General features: G+C 43.8%; 2 protein-coding genes across 6 annotated transcripts in view; one reads left to right on the top strand and one right to left on the bottom strand.

The window, feature by feature from the left end:
* LRRC34 (leucine rich repeat containing 34) overlaps positions 1 to 4,254 on the top strand; it is a 39,980-nt gene extending 35,726 nt beyond the window's left edge. For all 4 annotated transcript variants that reach the window (XM_033959689.1, XM_033959686.1, XM_033959687.1 and 1 more), the window contains 3 exons: positions 367 to 522; positions 652 to 778; positions 3,960 to 4,254. In XM_033959689.1, the coding sequence (XP_033815580.1) occupies positions 367 to 522; positions 652 to 778; positions 3,960 to 4,157 (481 nt within the window). In that variant the 3' untranslated portion in view covers positions 4,158 to 4,254. The remainder of the gene's footprint in view (positions 1 to 366; positions 523 to 651; positions 779 to 3,959) is intronic.
* The window catches only part of MYNN (myoneurin), a 46,200-nt gene that overhangs the window by 3,243 nt on the left and 22,932 nt on the right, over positions 1 to 20,025 (bottom strand). Inside the window, exons 6-7 of one of the 2 annotated variants that reach the window (XM_033959676.1) lie at positions 18,435 to 18,521; positions 17,424 to 17,701 (exon numbers count right to left, since the gene is read on the bottom strand). In XM_033959676.1, the coding sequence (XP_033815567.1) occupies positions 17,439 to 17,701; positions 18,435 to 18,521 (350 nt within the window). In that variant the 3' untranslated portion in view covers positions 17,424 to 17,438. Of the gene's footprint in view, positions 1 to 16,067; positions 17,702 to 18,434; positions 18,522 to 20,025 lie in introns of those variants that run through there. The other variant, XM_033959675.1, reaches the window with a different exon arrangement.

The following is a 20,025-nucleotide window of genomic DNA, read 5'->3' as shown; positions in this document are numbered from 1 at the left end:
CCACAGTATAGGAGATTTGGACAAAGACCCTGGTATAGACTTTGTCCATAGAAATATGTGAGTAAACAAAAATTATTTTAAAGAGTTCCAGTGAAAAAGACAAACAGAGAAAGCCAAGAGGTAAAGGTTAGATAAGCACCACAGAAAACCAAATGCATTTAAAAGCATAAAATCAAATTAGAAAAACAGTAACAATATTTCATTCTACTTTTTATGTATCATTTATGACTCCAACAATGATGCTAACTGCAAAACAGTTTTGCTTACTGAATGTGAAACAAAATGTCTAGACGTGATTCCCAAATCCCAACACACTTTTCAGAGGCCTCTTTAAACACCATAATAGATGATTTGTGTCTTTTGCAGTAACAGAATAACTCGTGATGGTGTGAAGTGGTTGGCCAAACTACTGGAACAGAACACAGCTCTGGAAATATTAGACCTTACATCAAACAGAATGGAAGACGATGGTGCAGTCTACCTAAGTGAAGCTATTGCTGCCTATAACAACACTCTTAAAGCGTTAGTATTAATAAAACTCCAATAACGGCACGGGTTTATCATATCGGAGTCAACATAAACAGTTTATTGTTATACGTAGCTTTGCTGTTTTTGTTTCACTTCCTGTGTTTTTGTTTTGTTTTTAAATAGGCTAGCTGTTGTGAGCAACAACATCACAGGGAAAGGACTTGTAGCCCTTGCAAATTCACTGAACGCAAACACGGTGCTTTCATACATTTATATTTGGGGAAACAAGTTTGATGAAGCCACTTGTGTGGTATGTATTTTCCTTTAATGTTTGTTTATTGAGCATTTGATACACCACCTTTACTGAAAGAAACAGGCCAGGGCGGTGAACCTACCAGTTAAAACAAAGGACAAGAAAATGGACTCCATTAGAAAAAGGGCCAACCCTTACTTATGACAGGAGTCGCCATTTAACAGATTACATTTAATTGGAAAAAACTGGAGCAGATTAAATTATAGTTTCTGGTGGAATTCTCTGTGTCATACATATAAGATGGAAAGAACGTTAGCCACACAGAAAGGAAATTTTAATAAATTTCAGGAGGTTTGGGGACCATTAATAGAATATTGTAATGAGTAAATAACATTTTTTCCCTTATTGGTACAATTGCAAAATGTAGGGTGGGGGGGGGGGAGGGATTTCTAATCTTATACTGAATTTTAGAATAATAGAAAAGATTGTATATAAGTATTATATGATATATATAGTTACATAAGAAATAATAAGGTTGGGAGGGTTTAAATATTACTAATTTCAAATGATTATGATAATCAAGTGATCTTGTATAAATTCAAATGACATATTATAACGCACTTGTTGTAAGATGTTAAAATGAATAAAGAATTTTTTTTTTTTTTTAAAGAAAAAGGGCCAACCTAATGCTTTGATAGCAGCCCATTGTGTTATATGGGAGACTGGGTTCGGTTCCCAGAACTACTGTAGTTTTCTCTATTGTGTCTCCATGGGCAGGGATTTTCAGCCTGCTGCTACTTTCATATAATAGAACAGGGGTGCCCAAATGGTCGATCGCGATCGACCAGTAGATCGCAAAGGCAACGTGAGTCGATCGTGTTGCCTTTGCGATCTTGTTCTTCTTTCCTCCCTGAGCAAGGCCAGGCGCGTACAAGCGCCGGACCCACAAGACTTCACCTCCAACGTCAATTCTGACATCAGAGAGGAAGTTCTGGCCAGCCAATCGCTGCCTGGCTGGCCTGGAACTTCCTCTCTGATGTCTGAACTGACGTCGGAGCTGAAGTCTTGTGGGCCCGGCAGGCTTGTACGTGCCAGGCCTGGCTCGGGAAAGCAGGGAGAAATCGGCGTGGTGGCTTAGGGGAAATGGGTGGGGGCAGGGAGAGAGAAAAAGAATCAGGAAGGTGGAGAAATCGGCACGATGGCTTGTGGGGGGAGAGAGAAAGAAAGACAGAAATAAAGGGAGGGCAGGGGGTTAAGAGAAAGAAAGACAGACAGGCAGGGGGAGAGAGAAAGACAGAAATAAAGAGGGGGGCAGGTGGAGAAAGTAAGAAAGACAGACATGATTTATCAGTCCAATGCCTCAAGGTGCTCTGCTCTGGGTTCAATATCAGATTCCAGCTTAACAGGCAAAGCTCTTCTCATCTGCCTGATGAATTTGGTAAAAGAAAGTCCTGGAGGAGATCTATGCCTAGATGGTGGAGACAGATCTGAAGGGTTGCCATACAATTCTGGAGCAGATAAAGTGGGTTCAAGATCAGAATCGGTGTCTCGTTGAAAAAGATCAGAGTCAACATCTGCAACTCCAGGTGATTCTCTATATGAAAAAGGATGCTTCCTTTTCTGAGAAATGTGATGACTGTGAGAACGTTGAGAAGTGCTCCTTTGACGGCATTGGTACCAGTCAGATGAAGAGGAAGATTAAGTGCATTGACAAGATGTCTAGATCTTGATCTGAATCGAAAGGAATGGGAATTGGTACCGTGCAATGCACACTTACATTTTGAGGAGTGAACATCAGTACCATGTGATCTAGATGTCCATCAATGCTTCAATGAAAGACTGGAGCTGGTACCCTTGGGCCTCGATGTGCCATGCCCAGGTTGGGCTGGTACCGAGGGAGTCGATGTAAGAACCAGTGCTGTATGCAACTTAAAAAGGTCAAGCTCCCTCCGAAAAAAACTCCTTAATTTGTCGAGGGGTGGGTGACCTCGATCCGGAAGCATGCCCTGTAGGAGAGCCTGAACAGAAGGCGATCGATGATGGCGGTGCTTGCCATGCATTGAGGGACTTGATGCTGATGATGCCTGCAACGCAGGTGGAATAGAGGACGGATTATTAGCACATTTACCTGATGCAGGAATGATGTCCGATGTCGAGGGAGGCATTGATGCCGGTACCATTGGTACCAATGTCATTGATTTGTTGCCAGAGGCCTTGGCTGGTCCAAATAACTTTTCATGCTGAATTTGTCGAGCCTTAAGAGAGCATTTTTGCAGCATAGAACAGCGAATGCAAGTAGACATTGAATTAACCAGCTGTGCAGGTCAGTGATGGAGATGGGCTGTTGGCAATAAGTGCACTTTTTAAAACCGGGAGAAAGCCTCGACATGTGAGGGAAAATCTCGGTGGCTAAGTCAAAAAATTGAATGGTTGCAGTCCGAGAAAAAAACAGTCAGAAAATACCAAAGAGAGAGAGCCCAAAGGCTCGAATAAAGAAAATAACATTTAGAAAAAAATGTTTTTAAAGAAGAACTGAAGACATTACTGGTAATAGAAAAATGAGCTGAAAGGCAAATAAAGACGTTGGGAAGGCAACGTGATTTGGATAGAGTCCAAAACACAACTTCTTTGCTCTGTGGAGAACAAAAAACTGAGGAACCATGAGATGACGTCGGGCAGGAAGGCACTCACGCATGCATGGGGCGGGCAGTCTTGAAGCTTCTTAAGAAGTTTAAAGTGACAGTACACTTTTAGCACTGTTCATACTGGGCTTCATGGATGATGTCACCCACATGTGAGAATATGCTGCCTGCTTGTCCAAGGATAAGATAGTATATATCAAGTGCATGACCCATACCGAACTAATAACCTAATACTATTTTGTTGATTCATTTTCAGTATTAATATTGAGCTCAAAATATGGACAGTTCAGATATTTGCAGCCATTGCTTATTTCCCAAAAATGCAAGATGCTAGTTTAAGGGCTTTGAATTTTCCCATCAGATCAGTTAATTTGATAAAAGTATAGCAACAGCTATAGAACAGACCTTCCACTTAATATAGCTTAATGCTCATCGTTAAAAATATGTTGCATTGCTCTATAATTTTAAAGTCCCTATTTAATGCACTTGGCACTAGACCACTAGTGAGAAGTCAGTTTATATACAAATTAGTTTGTGTTCTTACAAGAGCTGCTAACTAGAATTAAATCTCATACCCTTTCTAATTAAAATTTCAGGCATTTTCTGAGTTACTTAATATTGGTCGCTTGAAACCGTCCGACACTGATGTGCGACCCTATGTTGTGGATGGTCGGGTCTATTTGGCAGAGCTCTTCCATGGCCTCAGGAAACATTATTACTGGACACCAAGCTATGGAGAAGTTGATAGCTTTGACTGCAATTCCAGCCTTGCAATAAGAGCATCTACTGCTTAACACTTTTGCTGTGATTGATATATTTTATGTTTTCTGAACTAAGACTGTACAGTACTCTGATCTTGATCAATTAACATTCCTTGTAAATTGCAACAGACATATAAGAGGTTTTTATTGCTAACAATATTGTAGGTGAAATCAAAAACATATTCAGTGACAACAGTATTTAGCAGCCCAAGTCTTCAAAAAGCCAAAAATACCTATATTTCAGCTGTTAAGGGCTAAGGTGAAATCTCAATCATGAGGGTTCTTCCTAGTATAACAAAGACAAAAAAAGGAACTGCAGACAGATGTACAAGATGCAGGCAAAGTTTATTAAAACAAACATTTTGTTGCATACAAATAGACCACTTTTTACATAATATGGGACCCAACCCTGTGTTTCGATCAACACGTCTTCTTCAGAGGTCCCATAAAACAGTGGCATCAAGGGACACACAACAAATTTGCCTGTTGTGTTCTATGACGATGGATGTATACTGCTGGAAAACCTGAACGGAAGGTGGGCAGGAAGCCGCCATCTTCTTTATTAAAGAAGATCAAAGTTGTTGCATGACTCTTGATACCACCATTTTATGGGACCCCTGAAGAAGACGTGTTGATAGAAACACAGATCGCATTGGGTCCCATATTCTGTAAAAAGTGGTCTATTTGTATGCAACAAATTGTTTGCTTTAATAAACTTTGCCTGCATCTTGTACATCTGCGGTTCCTTTTTTTGTCTTTGTTCCACTGCAACCTCACTGCAGATCTGTTGGATTTGTTCTTTGTCTGGGTTCTTCCAAGTATATCATATTTTATTTTGCTTATGTATTAAATTCCAATGATGCCCATGCATTCTTAAAAAACAGCAGACTTTTCTTGTAGTTATTGGCTGTATACCAAACCAGTAGTTAACCGGCTTTTGTGTTCAATGAACCGTATTTTTACTGGACTTGTAGAAAAGCCAGAGGCCTTTACAATGGGGAGAACAATCCAGATACAAGAGTCATGAGGAAAAGATGTCAACCGTATCACTTTGGATTGCCCACTGCTGTACGGTTGACATCTTTTCCTCATGACTCTTGTATCTGGCTTGTGGTATGTCAAACATGAATATGTGGTATGACAACATATTACATAAACTACAATGCCGAGCTGTAAGAGGTGAAAACCTTAATTTTATAAGACCTATTTCTTAGAAGGATAGTCCATTTGGAGAGCGTCTATTGTGGATCAAAGTGTACAGTGACCTCATGTTCAATAGTCCAATATTATCTAGTTATCAAAGGCAAAATAGAGTGCATGGTCTATCACATAAATTGGTACTAGAGAAAATCACACAAGGGCCTGATAAAAAAAAAGAAAAGAATGAATGACCAAAATATGTTGTCGTTAATATATAATGTGATCTCTCTGAGGAGCAAGATAGGAGTAACCCAGTGAACAAACAAATTTGTCCATAAACCTTTGGGGTTCATAATCAAAACCAGCCTAAGTCGGCACTTGGACGTCCTAATAGCAGGGACCTCTCAAATGTCTGTAGCATTAGATTTGTGGAATGGTTGAACTCTTTGGATACTCATTTTAAGCTCATAGCAACCAGTCAGCAATACCTTTTATCCCAGGACAAGCAGGCAGCATATTCTTGACTGATGGGTGACGGCACCGACGGAGCCCCGGTAAGGACAATTTTAGAGTGATTGCACTCTAAGAACTTTAGAAAGTTCTAGCTCGGCCGCACCGCGCACGCACGAGTGCCTTCCCGCCCGACAGAGGCGCGCGGTCCCTCAGTTTCTTAGTTTCCGCGGAGCTAAGAAGACGCGTTTTCAACGGCTGTTGAAATTTTCTCCTAACTTGCCTTCCCGCTCGCGTAAACTTTTTGGCTTAAATTGCCTTTTTTCTTTCTTTCCATTTTGTTTAAAAAAAAAAAAAAAAAAAAAAAACTTTCATTTTTTTCTTCAGTTTTCGGTTTTCCCCGGCGGGGCCTTCTGCCACCATCGAAGCCTCGGCCTTCGATTTGGCGGAAGCCGTTTTTACTTTCATGCCCCCTCAACCGGGTTTTAAAAAGTGCCAGCGGTGTGCTAGGCCTATATCTCTCACGGACCCACACAACTGGTGTTTACAGTGTTTGGGTCCTGAGCATCAGGCCTCTTCTTGCACCCGCTGTGCTACTTTAAAAAAACGGACATTAAAAAATCGCCAAATTCAGCAGCGATTGTTGTTCGGTGCCGAGATGTCCGACCCCGTTCCTTCGACTCCGGCTTCGGCACCGATTCAGTCGGCACCCTCGTCTTCGACGCCGCGTGATTCCACACCGGCATCTCAACAGTCAGGTAAGCCGGCTAAGAAGCCTTCCCCGCTGGAACGTCTTCCGGCCTCGAGTGCAGTGAGTCCAATCCTGCCGCCTGTAAGACGCCAGCGGAAGCGCTCCGCCCCTATAGAGGTGAGTCCCTCGACATCGGGCTCCTCATCTCCGGGGCGTCGAGCGGCACCGCAGGTACCGCAGAAGAAAAAAGCGGTACCGGTGCCATCCCTCGATGACCGCATTACGGCCATCCTTCAGGTGCAGCTTAAGGAGCAATTAGAACGACTCCTTCCTGCTATCATGACACCGAACCTTCCGGTGCCAGTCCGCACCGAGCCACCGGTACCGGTTGTGGATCAACCCGTATCGATACCGATTGTGGAACCCGTGTTACCTGCTTCCACTGTCTCGGTACCGCTTCATCTAACCTCATCGGTATCGATGCCAGTCCTTGCACCGGAGCCGAGAGCTCACCATCAATCGGTGCAGACTTCGGCACCGGTGCGACCGATAACTTCTCCTGACTCGGTATCGATGAGGTCGGGTAAGTCGGTGCGCAAAACCCGACACATGCAAACGTCGACACCTGAGTCTCGGGACCATTCTTCCCATGTCAGAGACCCTGATCTGTGGGGAGACTCAGAGGAACCCTTTCTTTCTGAAGGCGAATGTTCCTCAGAGGAGGAGGATTCGGCTGTCCCTGACCCATCCTCCAAACAGGCCACTTCCTCTTTCTCTAGTTTTTTGAAAGAGATGTGTGAGTCCTTGTCCATTCCTTTGGAGGCTGAATCCAAAAAGTCTAAAGCTTTTTTGGATGCCCTTGATTTTGATCAGCCTCCAAAGGAATTTTTGAAACTTCCCCTTCATGACATCTTGAGGGAAACTTTCTATAAGAATTTAGAGACTCCTTTAACTGTCCCAGGGGCCCCACGTAAACTGGATTCTCTATATAAGGTAATTCCCATTCCTGGGTTCGACAAACCTCAACTTCCACATGAATCCTTATTTGTCGAATCCACCCTTAAAAAGACTTCAGGAGCCAGTGTATATGCATCTGTCCCTCCTGGCAGAGAAGGAAGGGCCATGGATAAATTTGGTAAGAGGCTCTACCAAAATGCTATGTTGGCAAATAGGGCTGGTAATTATGCTTTTCATTTTTCTTTTTATTTAAAGCATCTCCTTACCACCATGGCTTCTTTCGAAAAATATCTTCCTTCACGAAAGCATCCCGCTTTTCACACATGCTTGTCGTCTCTTCTACAATTACGTAAGTTTATGGTTAGATCCATATATGACACCTTTGAACTAACATCCAGAGCGACAGCAATGTCAGTAGCTATGCGTCGTTTGGCCTGGCTTCGGGTATCCGAGCTTGATGTTAACCATCAAGATCGGTTAGCCAATGCCCCATGCCTAGGGGATGAGCTCTTTGGGGATTCCATGGACTCAACCACACAAAAGCTCTCTGCTCATGAGACGCGCTGGGATACCCTGCTCAAGAATAAAAAGAAGCCTCCTCCGCCAAGACCATATAGGCAGCAATCGGCCTATCAACGCCGCTTCACAGCTCGTCCATTGACTACCACTGCTCAGCAACCTAGGCGTCAGAGGCAACAACAACGTCAGCCTCCCAGACAACAGCAGCAGCAACAAGCTGTAAAACAACCTCCTCAGCAGAAGTCACAGCCCTTTTGACTTCATTCTCCACAGTATAGCCAGTATCCCTATTCCTGCTCTCCTGCCTCAGCCTATAGGAGGTCGACTTTCTCTGTTCCTCAGCCGGTGGGAAGTAATCACATCGGACCAATGGGTCCTCAACATCATCCGCCACGGCTACTCTCTCAACTTTCAGACTCTACCACCTCAAAGCCTGCCAAAAGAGTCTGCTTTGAACAGTCCTCAATCGGCCCTCCTTATTCAGGAGGTCCAATCCCTCCTCCTTCTGAACGCTATAGAGGAAGTTCCTCTGGATCAAAAGGGGCAGGGATTCTACTCCCGTTACTTTCTAGTTCCCAAAAAGACAGGAGATCTCAGACCCATCCTGGATCTTCGCGATCTCAACATTCATCTAGTAAAAGAAAAATTCAAGATGCTTTCTTTAGCCATCCTTTATCCCCTTCTAAATCAAAACGACTGGCTATGCTCCCTCGATCTCAAAGAGGCTTACACTCACATACCGATCAATGTAACCTCAAGACCATATCTCCGATTCATGATCAATCATTGTCATTACCAGTACAAGGTGCTGCCCTTCGGTCTTGCCTCATCTCCAAGGGTATTCACCAAATGTCTCATTGTGGTAGCGGCATTTCTACGCTCTCACCACCTGCATGTATTTCCTTACCTGGACGACTGGTTGATCAAAGACACATCCGCTCAAGCAGTCCTTCTGGCCACCAACCAAACCATCCAGTTTCTACAACTTCTGGGATTCGAGATCAATCTACCCAAATCTCATATCATTCCCACTCAGAGACTTCAATTCATTGGAGCGATCCTGGATACACTCCTAATGAGAGCTTTCCTACCATCCAATCGTCTCCAGACTCTTCAGTCTCTATGTCACCAGGTGCTTCCACTGCCGTCCATCTCAGCAAGACAAATGATGGTACTCTTGGGGCACATGGCATCCACAGTTCATGTCACACCTCATGCCCGTCTTCACCTGCGCACTCCTCAATGGACCCTTGCTACCCAGTGGTCCCAAGCGTCGGATCCTTGCTCACGACACATATCTGTGACATCATCTCTTCGTCAGTCTCTTCAATGGTGGTTGGTATCCTCAAATCTATCCAGAGGTCTTCTGTTCCATCAGCCTCCTCATCAACTAGTCATCACCACCGACGCCTCTCTGTACGCATGGGGAGCTCACTTGAACGAGTTCCAGACTCAAGGTCTTTGGTCAGCCCAGGAAAGGAAGCATCAAATCAATTTCTTGGAACTCAGAGCGATGTTTTACGCCCTCAAGGCCTTCCAACACCTTCTCTTTCCTCAGGTCCTTCTGTTGTGCACAGACAATCAGGTTGCGATGTACTACATCAACAAACAGGGTGGGACAGGCTCTCGCCTTTTATGCCAGGAAGCCCAGAAGATCTGGACTTGGGCCATAGATCATCATCTCTTCCTCAAAGCTATTTACATTCAGGGGGCTCAGAATTCTTTAGCGGACAAACTCAGCAGAATTCTCCAACCTCACGAGTGGACACTCGATCCCGTAACTCTGCAGTCTATCTTCGATCAATGGGGCACTCCTCAGATAGACCTCTTTGCAGCTCCTCACAATCATCAGCTGCCCCTATTCTGCTCCAGACTTTACTCTCCGCACCGTCTAACAGCAGATGCTTTTCTCCTCGACTGGTCGAATCTGTTCCTGTACGCCTTCCCTCCTCTGCCTCTCATGTTGAGAACCTTGTTCAAGCTCAAGAGGGAACGAGCCACCATGATTCTAATTGCTCCGAGGTGGCCCAGGCAACATTGGTTCTCCCTTCTACTTCAACTCAGTTCCAGGGAACCTTTTCTTCTTCCTCTGTTTCCATCTCTGCTTACGCAACAGCAGGAAACCCTTCTACATCCCAACCTCCAGTCTCTACACCTGACAGCTTGGTATCTCTCGGGCTGACTTCGACTGATACTCTTTTGTCGCAGCCCGTTCGTTCCATTCTGGATGCCTCCAGGAAACCAGCCACTCTGCAATGTTACCATCAAAAGTGGACGAGATTTTCTTCCTGGTGTCTTCTTCATCATCTTGATCCCACTTCCCTGGCAGTGGAGACGTTGTTGGATTATTTACTTTCTTTGTCTGACTCTGGCCTTAAGTCCTCTTCCATCAGAGTCCACCTCAGTGCCATTGCAGCTTTTCATGAGCCAGTCCATGGAAAACTTCTTTCAGCTCATCCCCTGGTATCCAGGTTCATGCGTGGGCTTTTCAATGTGAAACCACCTCTTAAAGCCCCTCCTGTTATCTGGGATCTCAATGTGGTTCTTTCCGCCTTGATGAAGCCTCCATTTGAACCATTGGCTACATCTCCTTTCAAGTTTCTCACTTGGAAAGTGCTTTTCCTTATTGCTCTTACCTCTGCCAGGAGGGTCAGTGAGCTTCATGCACTTGTCGCAGATCCACCTTTTACGGTTTTTCACCATGACAAGGTGGTTTTACGTACACATCCAAAGTTTCTCCCTAAGGTTGTCTCTGAATTCCATCTCAACCAATCCATTGTTCTGCCGGTTTTCTTTCCAAAACCTCATTCTCATTCTGGGGAACAAGCCCTGCATACTTTGGATTGTAAACGGGCTCTAGCTTACTATCTAGAGCGTACGAAACCCCACAGATCAGTTCCTCAACTTTTTCTGTCCTTTGATCCGAATAAATTGGGACGTCCTGTTTCTAAACGTACGTTGTCTAATTGGCTGGCAGCGTGCATTTCATTCTGTTATGCTCAGACCGGACTGACACTGGAAGGTTCTGTCACGGCCCATAGAGTCAGAGCTATGGCAGCATCTGTAGCTTTCCTCCGTTCCACTCCTATTGAGGAAATCTGCAAAGCTGCTACTTGGTCCTCAGTTCACACTTTTACATCTCATTATTGTCTGGATGCATTCTCCAGACGGGATGGACACTTCGGCCAATCTGTTTTGCAAAATTTGTTTTCATAATGGCCAACCTTCCCTCCATCCCTCTTTTTATTAGCTTGGAGGTCACCCATCAGTCAAGAATATGCTGCCTGCTTGTCCTGGGATAAAGCACAGTTACTTACCGTAACAGGTGTTATCCAGGGACAGCAGGCAGATATTCTTGCGTCCCACCCACCTCCCCGGGTTGGCTTCTTAGCTGGCTTATACTAACTGAGGGACCGCGCGCCTCTGTCGGGCGGGAAGGCACTCGCGCGTGCGCGGTGCGGCCGAGCTAGAACTTTCTAAAGTTCTTAGAGTGCAATCACTCTAAAATTGTCCGTACCGGGGCTCCGTCGGTGCCGTCACCCATCAGTCAAGAATATCTGCCTGCTGTCCCTGGATAACACCTGTTACGGTAAGTAACTGTGCTTTTTGGACACATGTATATAAAAAAGGATTCTCAACTAGTCACTACAATTTACAGAAAATCAGTATAACAAACATCTTATTCTGGTATGATTAGTGCCACCTAAGATGTTTGTAGAGAGCTTCTGTTAGTGTGGTGGATGTATTGTATAACCAATAAAATAATGCTTCACTGAAAACAAATCCAGTTATGGCTTATTACTGAATCAGTGTTCCCGCTAAGCTGCGCTGGGGTGCGCTGACGCACAAAATATTACCTCGCAGCGCACAAGTTTCTCGTCACAGCGCACACAGTGTAGAGCACAGTTGTTCAACCGCCGGTCCGCAAACAAAATCTTGCCGGTCCGCGAAGGATTCGGTCCCCGCCGCAACGAAAGGCCGGCGTCAGCTGACTTGCAACTTCCTGTTGCAGTCGCTGTGCCGGGACTCCTGCCTTCGCCGGGACTCCTGCCTTCCACCGCGTTTGCCTCCTGCCTTGTCTCCGCACCTCCAGACCAGCAGCGGCAGCTGTGTATGCTTTTAACTTCGGCACAGAGCTGCCCCTAATCAATAGTTTAGCGCGGTTTCATAAGGCAGCCTCGGGGCCTTTGCTAGGCCGGCCCACATCGCATCATCGAAGCGGGCCGGCTATCAAAGGCCCCGAGGCTGCCTCATGAAACCGCGCTAAACTATTGATTAGGGGCAGCTCTGTGCCGAAGTTAAAAGCATACAGAGCTGCCGCTGCTGGTCTGAACTCTTGGGCCGCTGAAGGAGGGCAAAAAGCAGCTGTCCTGGAGGTTTCCCTTCCTCTCGCCTTTACAGGTTCCTTTTTTCCACCTTTTTTTTTTTTTCCTTCAAACGGCAACGGGCCCCAGCATCGACATCAATCAAGTAAGTTCCACTGTCAATCAAGCGGTTCTGCTCGGCCAAAGCTTCCCCTGTGACATGAGCCACCCTCAGGGGAAAGAAAGTGACCCACAAAGGTGAGGGGAAGGGGGGCAGATGATGGAAGTTGGGGGGGGGGGGGAGAGAGAGAGAGAGAGAGAAGGGGCAGATGATGGAATGGAGGAGATGAGAGAGAGAGAGAAGGGGACAGATGATGGAAGTGAGAAGAAGGGAGAGAGAGCAGAAGGCAGATGGATGTCAGTTGAGAAGGGAGAGCAGATGCTGAATGGAAGTGGGGAAAGAACACATACTGGATGGAAGGAGGAGAGAAATAAAGGGGGAAGAAAATAGTAAGATAATGGAGGGGTGAGGGAAAGGGGTGACAAGCTGTGTGTAGACACAGTGAAAAGAGGGAAACGGGACTAAATAGTAAGAAAGAATTTAATTTAGATGGAGGCAGAAAATAGAGAAGGAAGACCAGAGAAGAAAAGGGAAGAGAGAGCAGAGAATGATCAGATCTGAGTGGAGGAAATGAGAAGAGAGATATGCTAAAAACCACAGGGGGGAGGGAAGGATAGAGATGCCAGACCATGAGGGGAACAGAAGGAAGATGATGGATGCTAGACCAAATTGGGGGGTGGGGGGGGGCAGGAGGAGAGATGGCAGGGAAAGACAGACAGTGAATGGAAGGGGCAGATGCTGGACTGAAGAGACAGAGAAGGTTATCATGCTGCTGTACCGGGCCATGGTACGCCCTCACCTGGAGTACTGCGTCCAGCACTGGTACTTTAAGAAGGACACGGTACTACTCGAAAGGATCCAGAGAAGAGCAACTAAAATGGTTAAGGGGCTGGAGGAGTTGCCGTACAGCGAAAGATTAGAGAAACTGGGCCTCTTCTCCCTTGAGCAGAGGAGATTGAGAGGGGACATGATAGAAACATTCAAGGTACTGAAGGGAATAGACTTAGTAGCTAAGGCAGGGAGAACGAGAGGGCACTCTCATAAGAACATAAGAACATAAGCGTTGCCTCTGCCGGGTCAGACCAGGGGTCCATCGTGCCCGGCAGTCCGCTCCCGCGGCGGCCCCCCAGGTCCATGACCTGAAAGTGTTCCCTACCTAACTTAAAATACCCATACCCTGTTCACTCAATGTCCTGTAAGGTAAATCTCTATTTGTACCCTGTTATCCCTTTCGCTTCCAGGAAGTCATCCAGTCCCTTTTTGAACCCCAGAATTGTATTCTGTCCTATCACCTCTCCGGGAAGCGCGTTCCAGGTGTCCACCACCCTCTGAGTGAAGAAGAACTTCCTTGCATTCGTTATGAATCTGTCTCTAAAGTTGAAAGGGGATAGATTCCATACAAACGTAAGGAAGTTCTGTGGTAGAAAGCAACATATTTATTTGGCTCATAACTTGCTGGCGCCCGATATTTTTAGCTCACAGTGAAAAAAGTTTGCTCACAACACCCGCCCGCTTAGAGGGAACACTGCTGATCACATAGGGTTTTGCCCAGAGGAGGAGGGGAGGGATTCATTATTGTTTCAAGTTTATTTCATATTTGATAAAATCGCTTTTTTCAAAGATTACAAAGCGATGTACAATAATTTTCAAATGAGGGGGACATACAATATAGAGATAGACAAACGTGCACTTCAAGGGGAAATCAGGGAAGAACTACAATTTGATATAGGATAGAGATCAAATAAGGATGAATAATAGTGGTTATATTATATTAGATCAGTACTTGCCTACTTCAATTGGGAATGTCAACTCAGTTTAAGGGACTCACTAATCAGTTAAAAGCGTCTCTATATAGGAAACTAGATTGGCATAGTGGGAACAATTTTGATTTTTGGATTCTTGATCACAAGTACCCCTAGGCTTGAATAAAGAAATCGAGTCTGCTCTGATTTGTTAAACAGTATTTTATATTAGATCTACCACATAAATCTGTTTAATATTAACAGAATTATGTGGTTTATATTTAAATTATATTTCCAGCATGATCTTTTATAGTATGATAGTTTCCTGATTTCATCTGCATAGGGAGTAGCCATAAACATGATACTAGGACTATTGAAACACTCAGGTGCCATTAAAGATGTAGCCGATTGTTTCTGGCAATACTGTATATGGAAGCAGTGATCAGATTTACAGGGGAGCTTTGTGCAGAATTGTTCCCTAGCTCCCAAGGCAGTTTTGATATCCAACCTGCAGCCCCGTGAAGTATTTTGTGTGGCCCTGGTCAAGGAATATGCAGTGTTTTTCTCTGCTGCCCCTGGGTGTTTACTGTCTTCCGCCAGCATTTATGTGGCCCCAGAAACATTTTTTTCAGCCAATGCGGCCCAGGGAAGCCAAAAGGTTGGACACTCCTGCTCTAAAGCAATTGTTCTTGAGTTTAATAAAGGCTTTTTAATAGACATTTTTTAGGGAAAGTTTTTGAATAAGAGCCTTTTCTCCCAACAACTTTTGAAAATAATGATCAAAGTTGTGTTTAGCAGTTAGGCCCCAATGCTCAAAAGCTTGCCATGCGAGTAAAACTGGTTGTAGCCAGTCTTACTTTTAAGGTAGCTCAGCCTCCAATTCACAAAAGTGTTCTGGGGGGAGGGAAAGGGACTTTTACAACTGCAGTGACAGCCATCAAGAACCCTATACAAATGCATTGCAAGGAGCTCATTAGTATTAAAATGAACATACTTTGTAGTGCACAGCAAGGCATGCCCACCTCTTACCAGGCAAGAACAAAATTTTCCAGCAGGTCTGGAGCTATTAGTAGCTTCGGCAGGAGCATTTTGGAACTGGTGGGGGTTTTATACTTGTTTTATGTGCAAGTGTCTCCCATGCCTAACAGCTGCATCATGACCATAGGCATGGGACACGCTTGCACAGAAGCTGCATCCAAATCACAGCATGACTCAAAAAGACCTCTTCTTTCATTTCTGTCCTAGCAAAGAGCTTGGGTTGTAACTGCAGTGTTTTTTTTTTTCCCCTGGTTGCTTCTTGCTCAAAGTTGAGCTTCGGCAATCTTCATCCCTGCATACAAGTGCTGTGCCTAATGATCAGCTCTTGTGCGAAGGCCCTAGGCATAGTTCCCCACCCTTTCACTAGAGTACTCAGCACAAATAGTGTTGAGGGTGGTTTGAAAAGTTTGCTAAAAAAAGCAAGTTAAACATATGTAGTCTCCACTGAGGGCTAGACACATAATCCAGTGAGTTTCTGTTTTTTCATAAGCTATTTTTCCTGCGAAAAAAAAAGCTGGAAACTCACTGGACCAAGTGTATAGCCCTCAATGGAGACTACACTGTTTAACTTGATTTTTTACCAAACTTTTCAAGCTACCCTCATATAGATAATTTACATGCTATTTGTGCCGAGCATAGCTCAGCAATGGAAAATTGCTCCCAATCTAGTGTTTTCCACCAGGTTGCAGGAGCTTTATGCATCCTGCCCTTAGTGGGCCTATGAAAACTGAACAAAGCAGAAGTACATTCGGATTGAGTGCCAGATTCTATAATGTGTAGTTTTAATTGCATATAGGAAGTGCTTGCCTTAAGCTGATTGGTCAGACAAATTCTCATTTCATTGTGATCACAATCACGGTTGTGGTCATTACTGAAAATATGCTACACAGACATTATATTTCAACCACTGATGGAACTGATTTTCAGTTCTATTATGCTTTGTTTGTAATGCACAACAAATTCCAGCCTGTATGAAAGATGTTACGTAAAGTTAACTTTAATTAAAAAATTAAATGCCTTTGCAATGCAAAATGTATTTTTCAAGAAAGAAACGACATGATATTCTTTAGAGCAGTAGTTTTCAAGCCAGTCCTCAGGAATCACCTGGGTAGTTGGGCTTTCAGAATATCTACAATGAATATACATACAAGAGATTTGTAAAAAAGAAGGCAGGCTTGCAAGTCTTTCGTGCATATTCATTGTGGATATCCTGAAAACCCAACTGGCCAGGTGATTCCCGAGGACTGGACTGAAAACCACTGCTCTAGCCTTTCAAGCTATCTTGTAACTTTAAGAAGGAAAGAGAGAAGCAGGCTCAGACTCAAATTTAAAAACTGAAACAGAAAAGAAACACAGTATGACAAACAGATGGTAGATAAAGAGCATAAGGCGAATTCAGTCTGCCCCTTCATTTTTCCGCTTAGCTCTACAAGCCTGTCCTTCCCTCAGAGATATTCTCCATTTGTCCCATGCTTTGACACTATCCCTGTCCCCGCCCTTTTCCACAGGAAGGCTGTTCATGCATCTATCACCCTTTCTATAAAGAAATATTTCTTTAGGATTATTCCCCTCTACTTCCTGTACACTCATCCTATGACCCTTCATGCCTGCTTACTGTGCATTATTTCCTAGACCTAGAGAAATTCCTCTCTACCCTTTCCTCCAGGATATATATTGAAGATCTCTATCCCCAGGTGTTTTAGATGAAAGACAGCTATTTTAGTAGCTGCCCTTTGGCCTGGCTCCATCTAGTTTCTCTCATTTAGAAAGATGCCGACTCCAAATTGTACACTATATGCTGAATAAAGTCACAGCAGAGCGTAAGTGGCGATATCTACTCTTCTCTTGCTAGTTATTCCTCTCCCTATGCAACCACCATCCTTCTGGCTTTTGCTGTTACTTTGTGTTTGGCTATCTTAATCAGATACAGTCACCCTAGATTCTGCTCTCATTTGTGGAGGACTCAGCTCCTCTATCACACTCTATGGGCGTTTGTTTGGCTATCTTAAACAGATACAGTCACCCTAGATTCTGCTCTCATTTGTGGAGGACTTAGTTCCACCACTATCACACTCTTAGGCGTTTGTAATTCAATCTATATCTCTGCATTTAAGCATCAAACCTTAACTGTCAACTCTAGAGCAATCTCTTGGAGTTGCTAGATTCATCCTCATTTTCCACATCTTGAGAAGGAATCTAGCAAATGCAAAAATGTACATATACATTATTGAGCGGTTTGGCTTTGTTAGCTAGACATAATTCAACCCAAGAGCAGTAATACTTTTTTATTCCTTTCCACAGATGTGCATTATTACTAATAGTAGTTCTATATTGTACCTAAGCAATCTCTCATCAGTATAACTGTTGTAGGAATATGTACTGAGGTTCAGAGAAGCCAGTCACTGAGGACCTCAGCAGCATCTCTGATGAGAGAGGCTGATTATCAGTCACAGGCAGTAACATCTGATGGTCTTCAGTTCCAAGAGGAAGAGCAAGTGGTAGTGAGAGATCAGAAGGTTTCAGGTCTGTGGGAGATGGCAATGGACTTTTTTGCATGGAGTCTTGATCATTAAAAGAGTTATCAGCTGTATTGGAATCTGTGTATTTTTCACATCCTAAAAAAGGAAAAAATGGTGATTTGTGGAAAAGTTCATTTTCATACAGCCACTTGAAGACTAACTATACAAATGGATTATTGTTATTTCCCCAAATATAGGCCACGAAAATGCCTATGCAAGTTTTAAAACTGGTAAATAAGCCGCCCCATTGCATTAGCCGCTGCTTATCTACCAGTAACTGGGGCGGCCTATACTATTTTAAAATCATCCCCCCCTTACCTCTCTCGACAGCGGATGGCTGCCTTCTCGAACTGATGGCAAAGCCATGCAGGAAGCAGCGCAGGGCTGGAGATCGAAAAGATTGCTCCTGCCCTGTTGGCCGCGAGATTCGAGGAGGCAACCGTCCGCCGTCCAGAAAGGGAGGTAAAGGGGGGGATGATTTTAAGAAACAGTATAGGCCGCCCCAGTTATGCAAGCTGCACCCACTGGGCAGACTTGCAAAACCCCTATATAGGCCACGGCCTATATATGGGGAAATACAGTACATATAGTTCATAAAATGCCGTTGTTTACTATGAAGCCTGCATATGACTAAAAAATGGCAGCTCACAGAGAACATAGGGCGTAGCTCAACTCTCATCTAGTGCTTTATGATTCACCCCATAAAAAGCCTGACTTATGCACCCGTGAGTAAAAAACACAAGTATAAATCCAGCTCAGGAGTTTGTTATGTGGTTACAATTTTAGAGGGGTACAAATAGCAAAAATTCATAAGTCAGCTATTACTCACCATTATGAGTCTTTGCTTTGTGCTTCTTTAAATTTTTTACATCTGCATAAGAATTTCCACACAAGTCACATACAAATGGTCTTTCACCTAAAACAGATTTCAGAAAATAAAAAAAATCAATTAAATAATAGCAAGAACTAGCCACATCTGTAGTTTCCTGCTAGGCAGATTAGGAAGCTAGCTACCTAGTGGTAAGATAGTCTGAACAGGTCTTTTGCAGTGTCAGGTTTAAGAAAGGTGCTGCCACTCTGCTGATATTTCTATGCAGGGATAGGAGTCCAAGCACCTCCTCTTATTGGTAATAAAATCTGGTCTGCCTGCACATCAGAGCTTTGACTGGAGTTGATGCAAGCAGCCTCTACTCAGGCATTATAGGATCACTGTAATGAAAGGATGCTTTGTCGAAACAAAACCACTGTGTCACCTTAGAGGAAGAGCAAGAGGAAACTGGGAAGAATAATGTTCCTCTACAGGATCATTTCCCAGACACACAAATAAGTGCACAGAAGAGCAAAGATAAAAGGCGACAAAGAATGCACTAAGAGAAACAAATCTTTCAAACCTGGCCACACCAGCACTGAAACACAAGTTTACTGTAAGCATCCGGTAAGCAAATAGGAACAGCCTTCAGAATTGTTTAGCCTGAGAAGGGTATTGAGTAGCTGGCACTTGTCTGGGCCCAGAAGGGAGGTTATTACTGCTACTGCTAGCCTGGGAACAAACTGTTGAGGAAGAGAGGTTTGCAACAAGGAGGGTAGGATGTGTATGTGCATGCAGAGTGGGTGGAATATAGATAAAGGTGAAAAAAAAGTGATAAGAAAATACAAAGAGAGTGAAACACAACCCCAAAGGTTTTACGAGACGGGGATTTTTCTTTGCTAACACTGTCTGCTATACAAATTCTTAGAAGCTTTTCACCTCTGCACATATAATTATAAAAAACCACTACAGTACTAATTTCTTGTGGCTTTCTGAAGTACAAAAGGTATCACAAAGACTAAGATTTATATGTAAATATAGTTCCAAAGAAAATATTTATGCTCCAGAATGTTATAGAGTACTCGAAATATGTCTCTAATGTGGGACCAGCAGAGGCTATAGCCATCAGAGTATATAACTCCAGTGGAAATCATTATATTACCGGTGTTCTCCTCAATTTATATTTTTTGCTAACTCATAAGTTTTTCATTCATATATGTGCAAATCTTAATTACTATCTTAACTTCATTATTTAAGATACAAGGGGTGTTCAATATTTTATCTACCTGAATATGAAAGAAAGTATCAAGTGTGTTGAAACAGTCTGTGCATGTTATGATGTCTCAAGGTTACTCATGCACAGTTGCAGCTCAATGCAAGTCTAACAGGATGTCAGGAGAGTTCTCGTAAGAATCAAGTAAGAAACTGCTAGATTTTGGAACACCATTCAGTGATAAAATTTCTCACATAAAGAAAAAAGCAAAAGGAGATCCATGAACACATGACTGCAGTTTATGATGAGTCTGTCCCATCATCCAACAAAGTAAAATTTTGGAGCAAGCAATTTAAGTGGGGTAGAGTCCATTGGAGATGACCCTTACACTGGATGGCC

This window comes from Geotrypetes seraphini, chromosome 9 (assembly GCF_902459505.1).
Source record: "Geotrypetes seraphini chromosome 9, aGeoSer1.1, whole genome shotgun sequence".
In the NCBI taxonomy this organism is placed as follows: domain Eukaryota; kingdom Metazoa; phylum Chordata; class Amphibia; order Gymnophiona; family Dermophiidae; genus Geotrypetes; species Geotrypetes seraphini.
The sequence above is the reverse complement of the archived record's forward strand: the minus strand, read 5'-3'. Positions and strand labels throughout refer to the sequence as shown.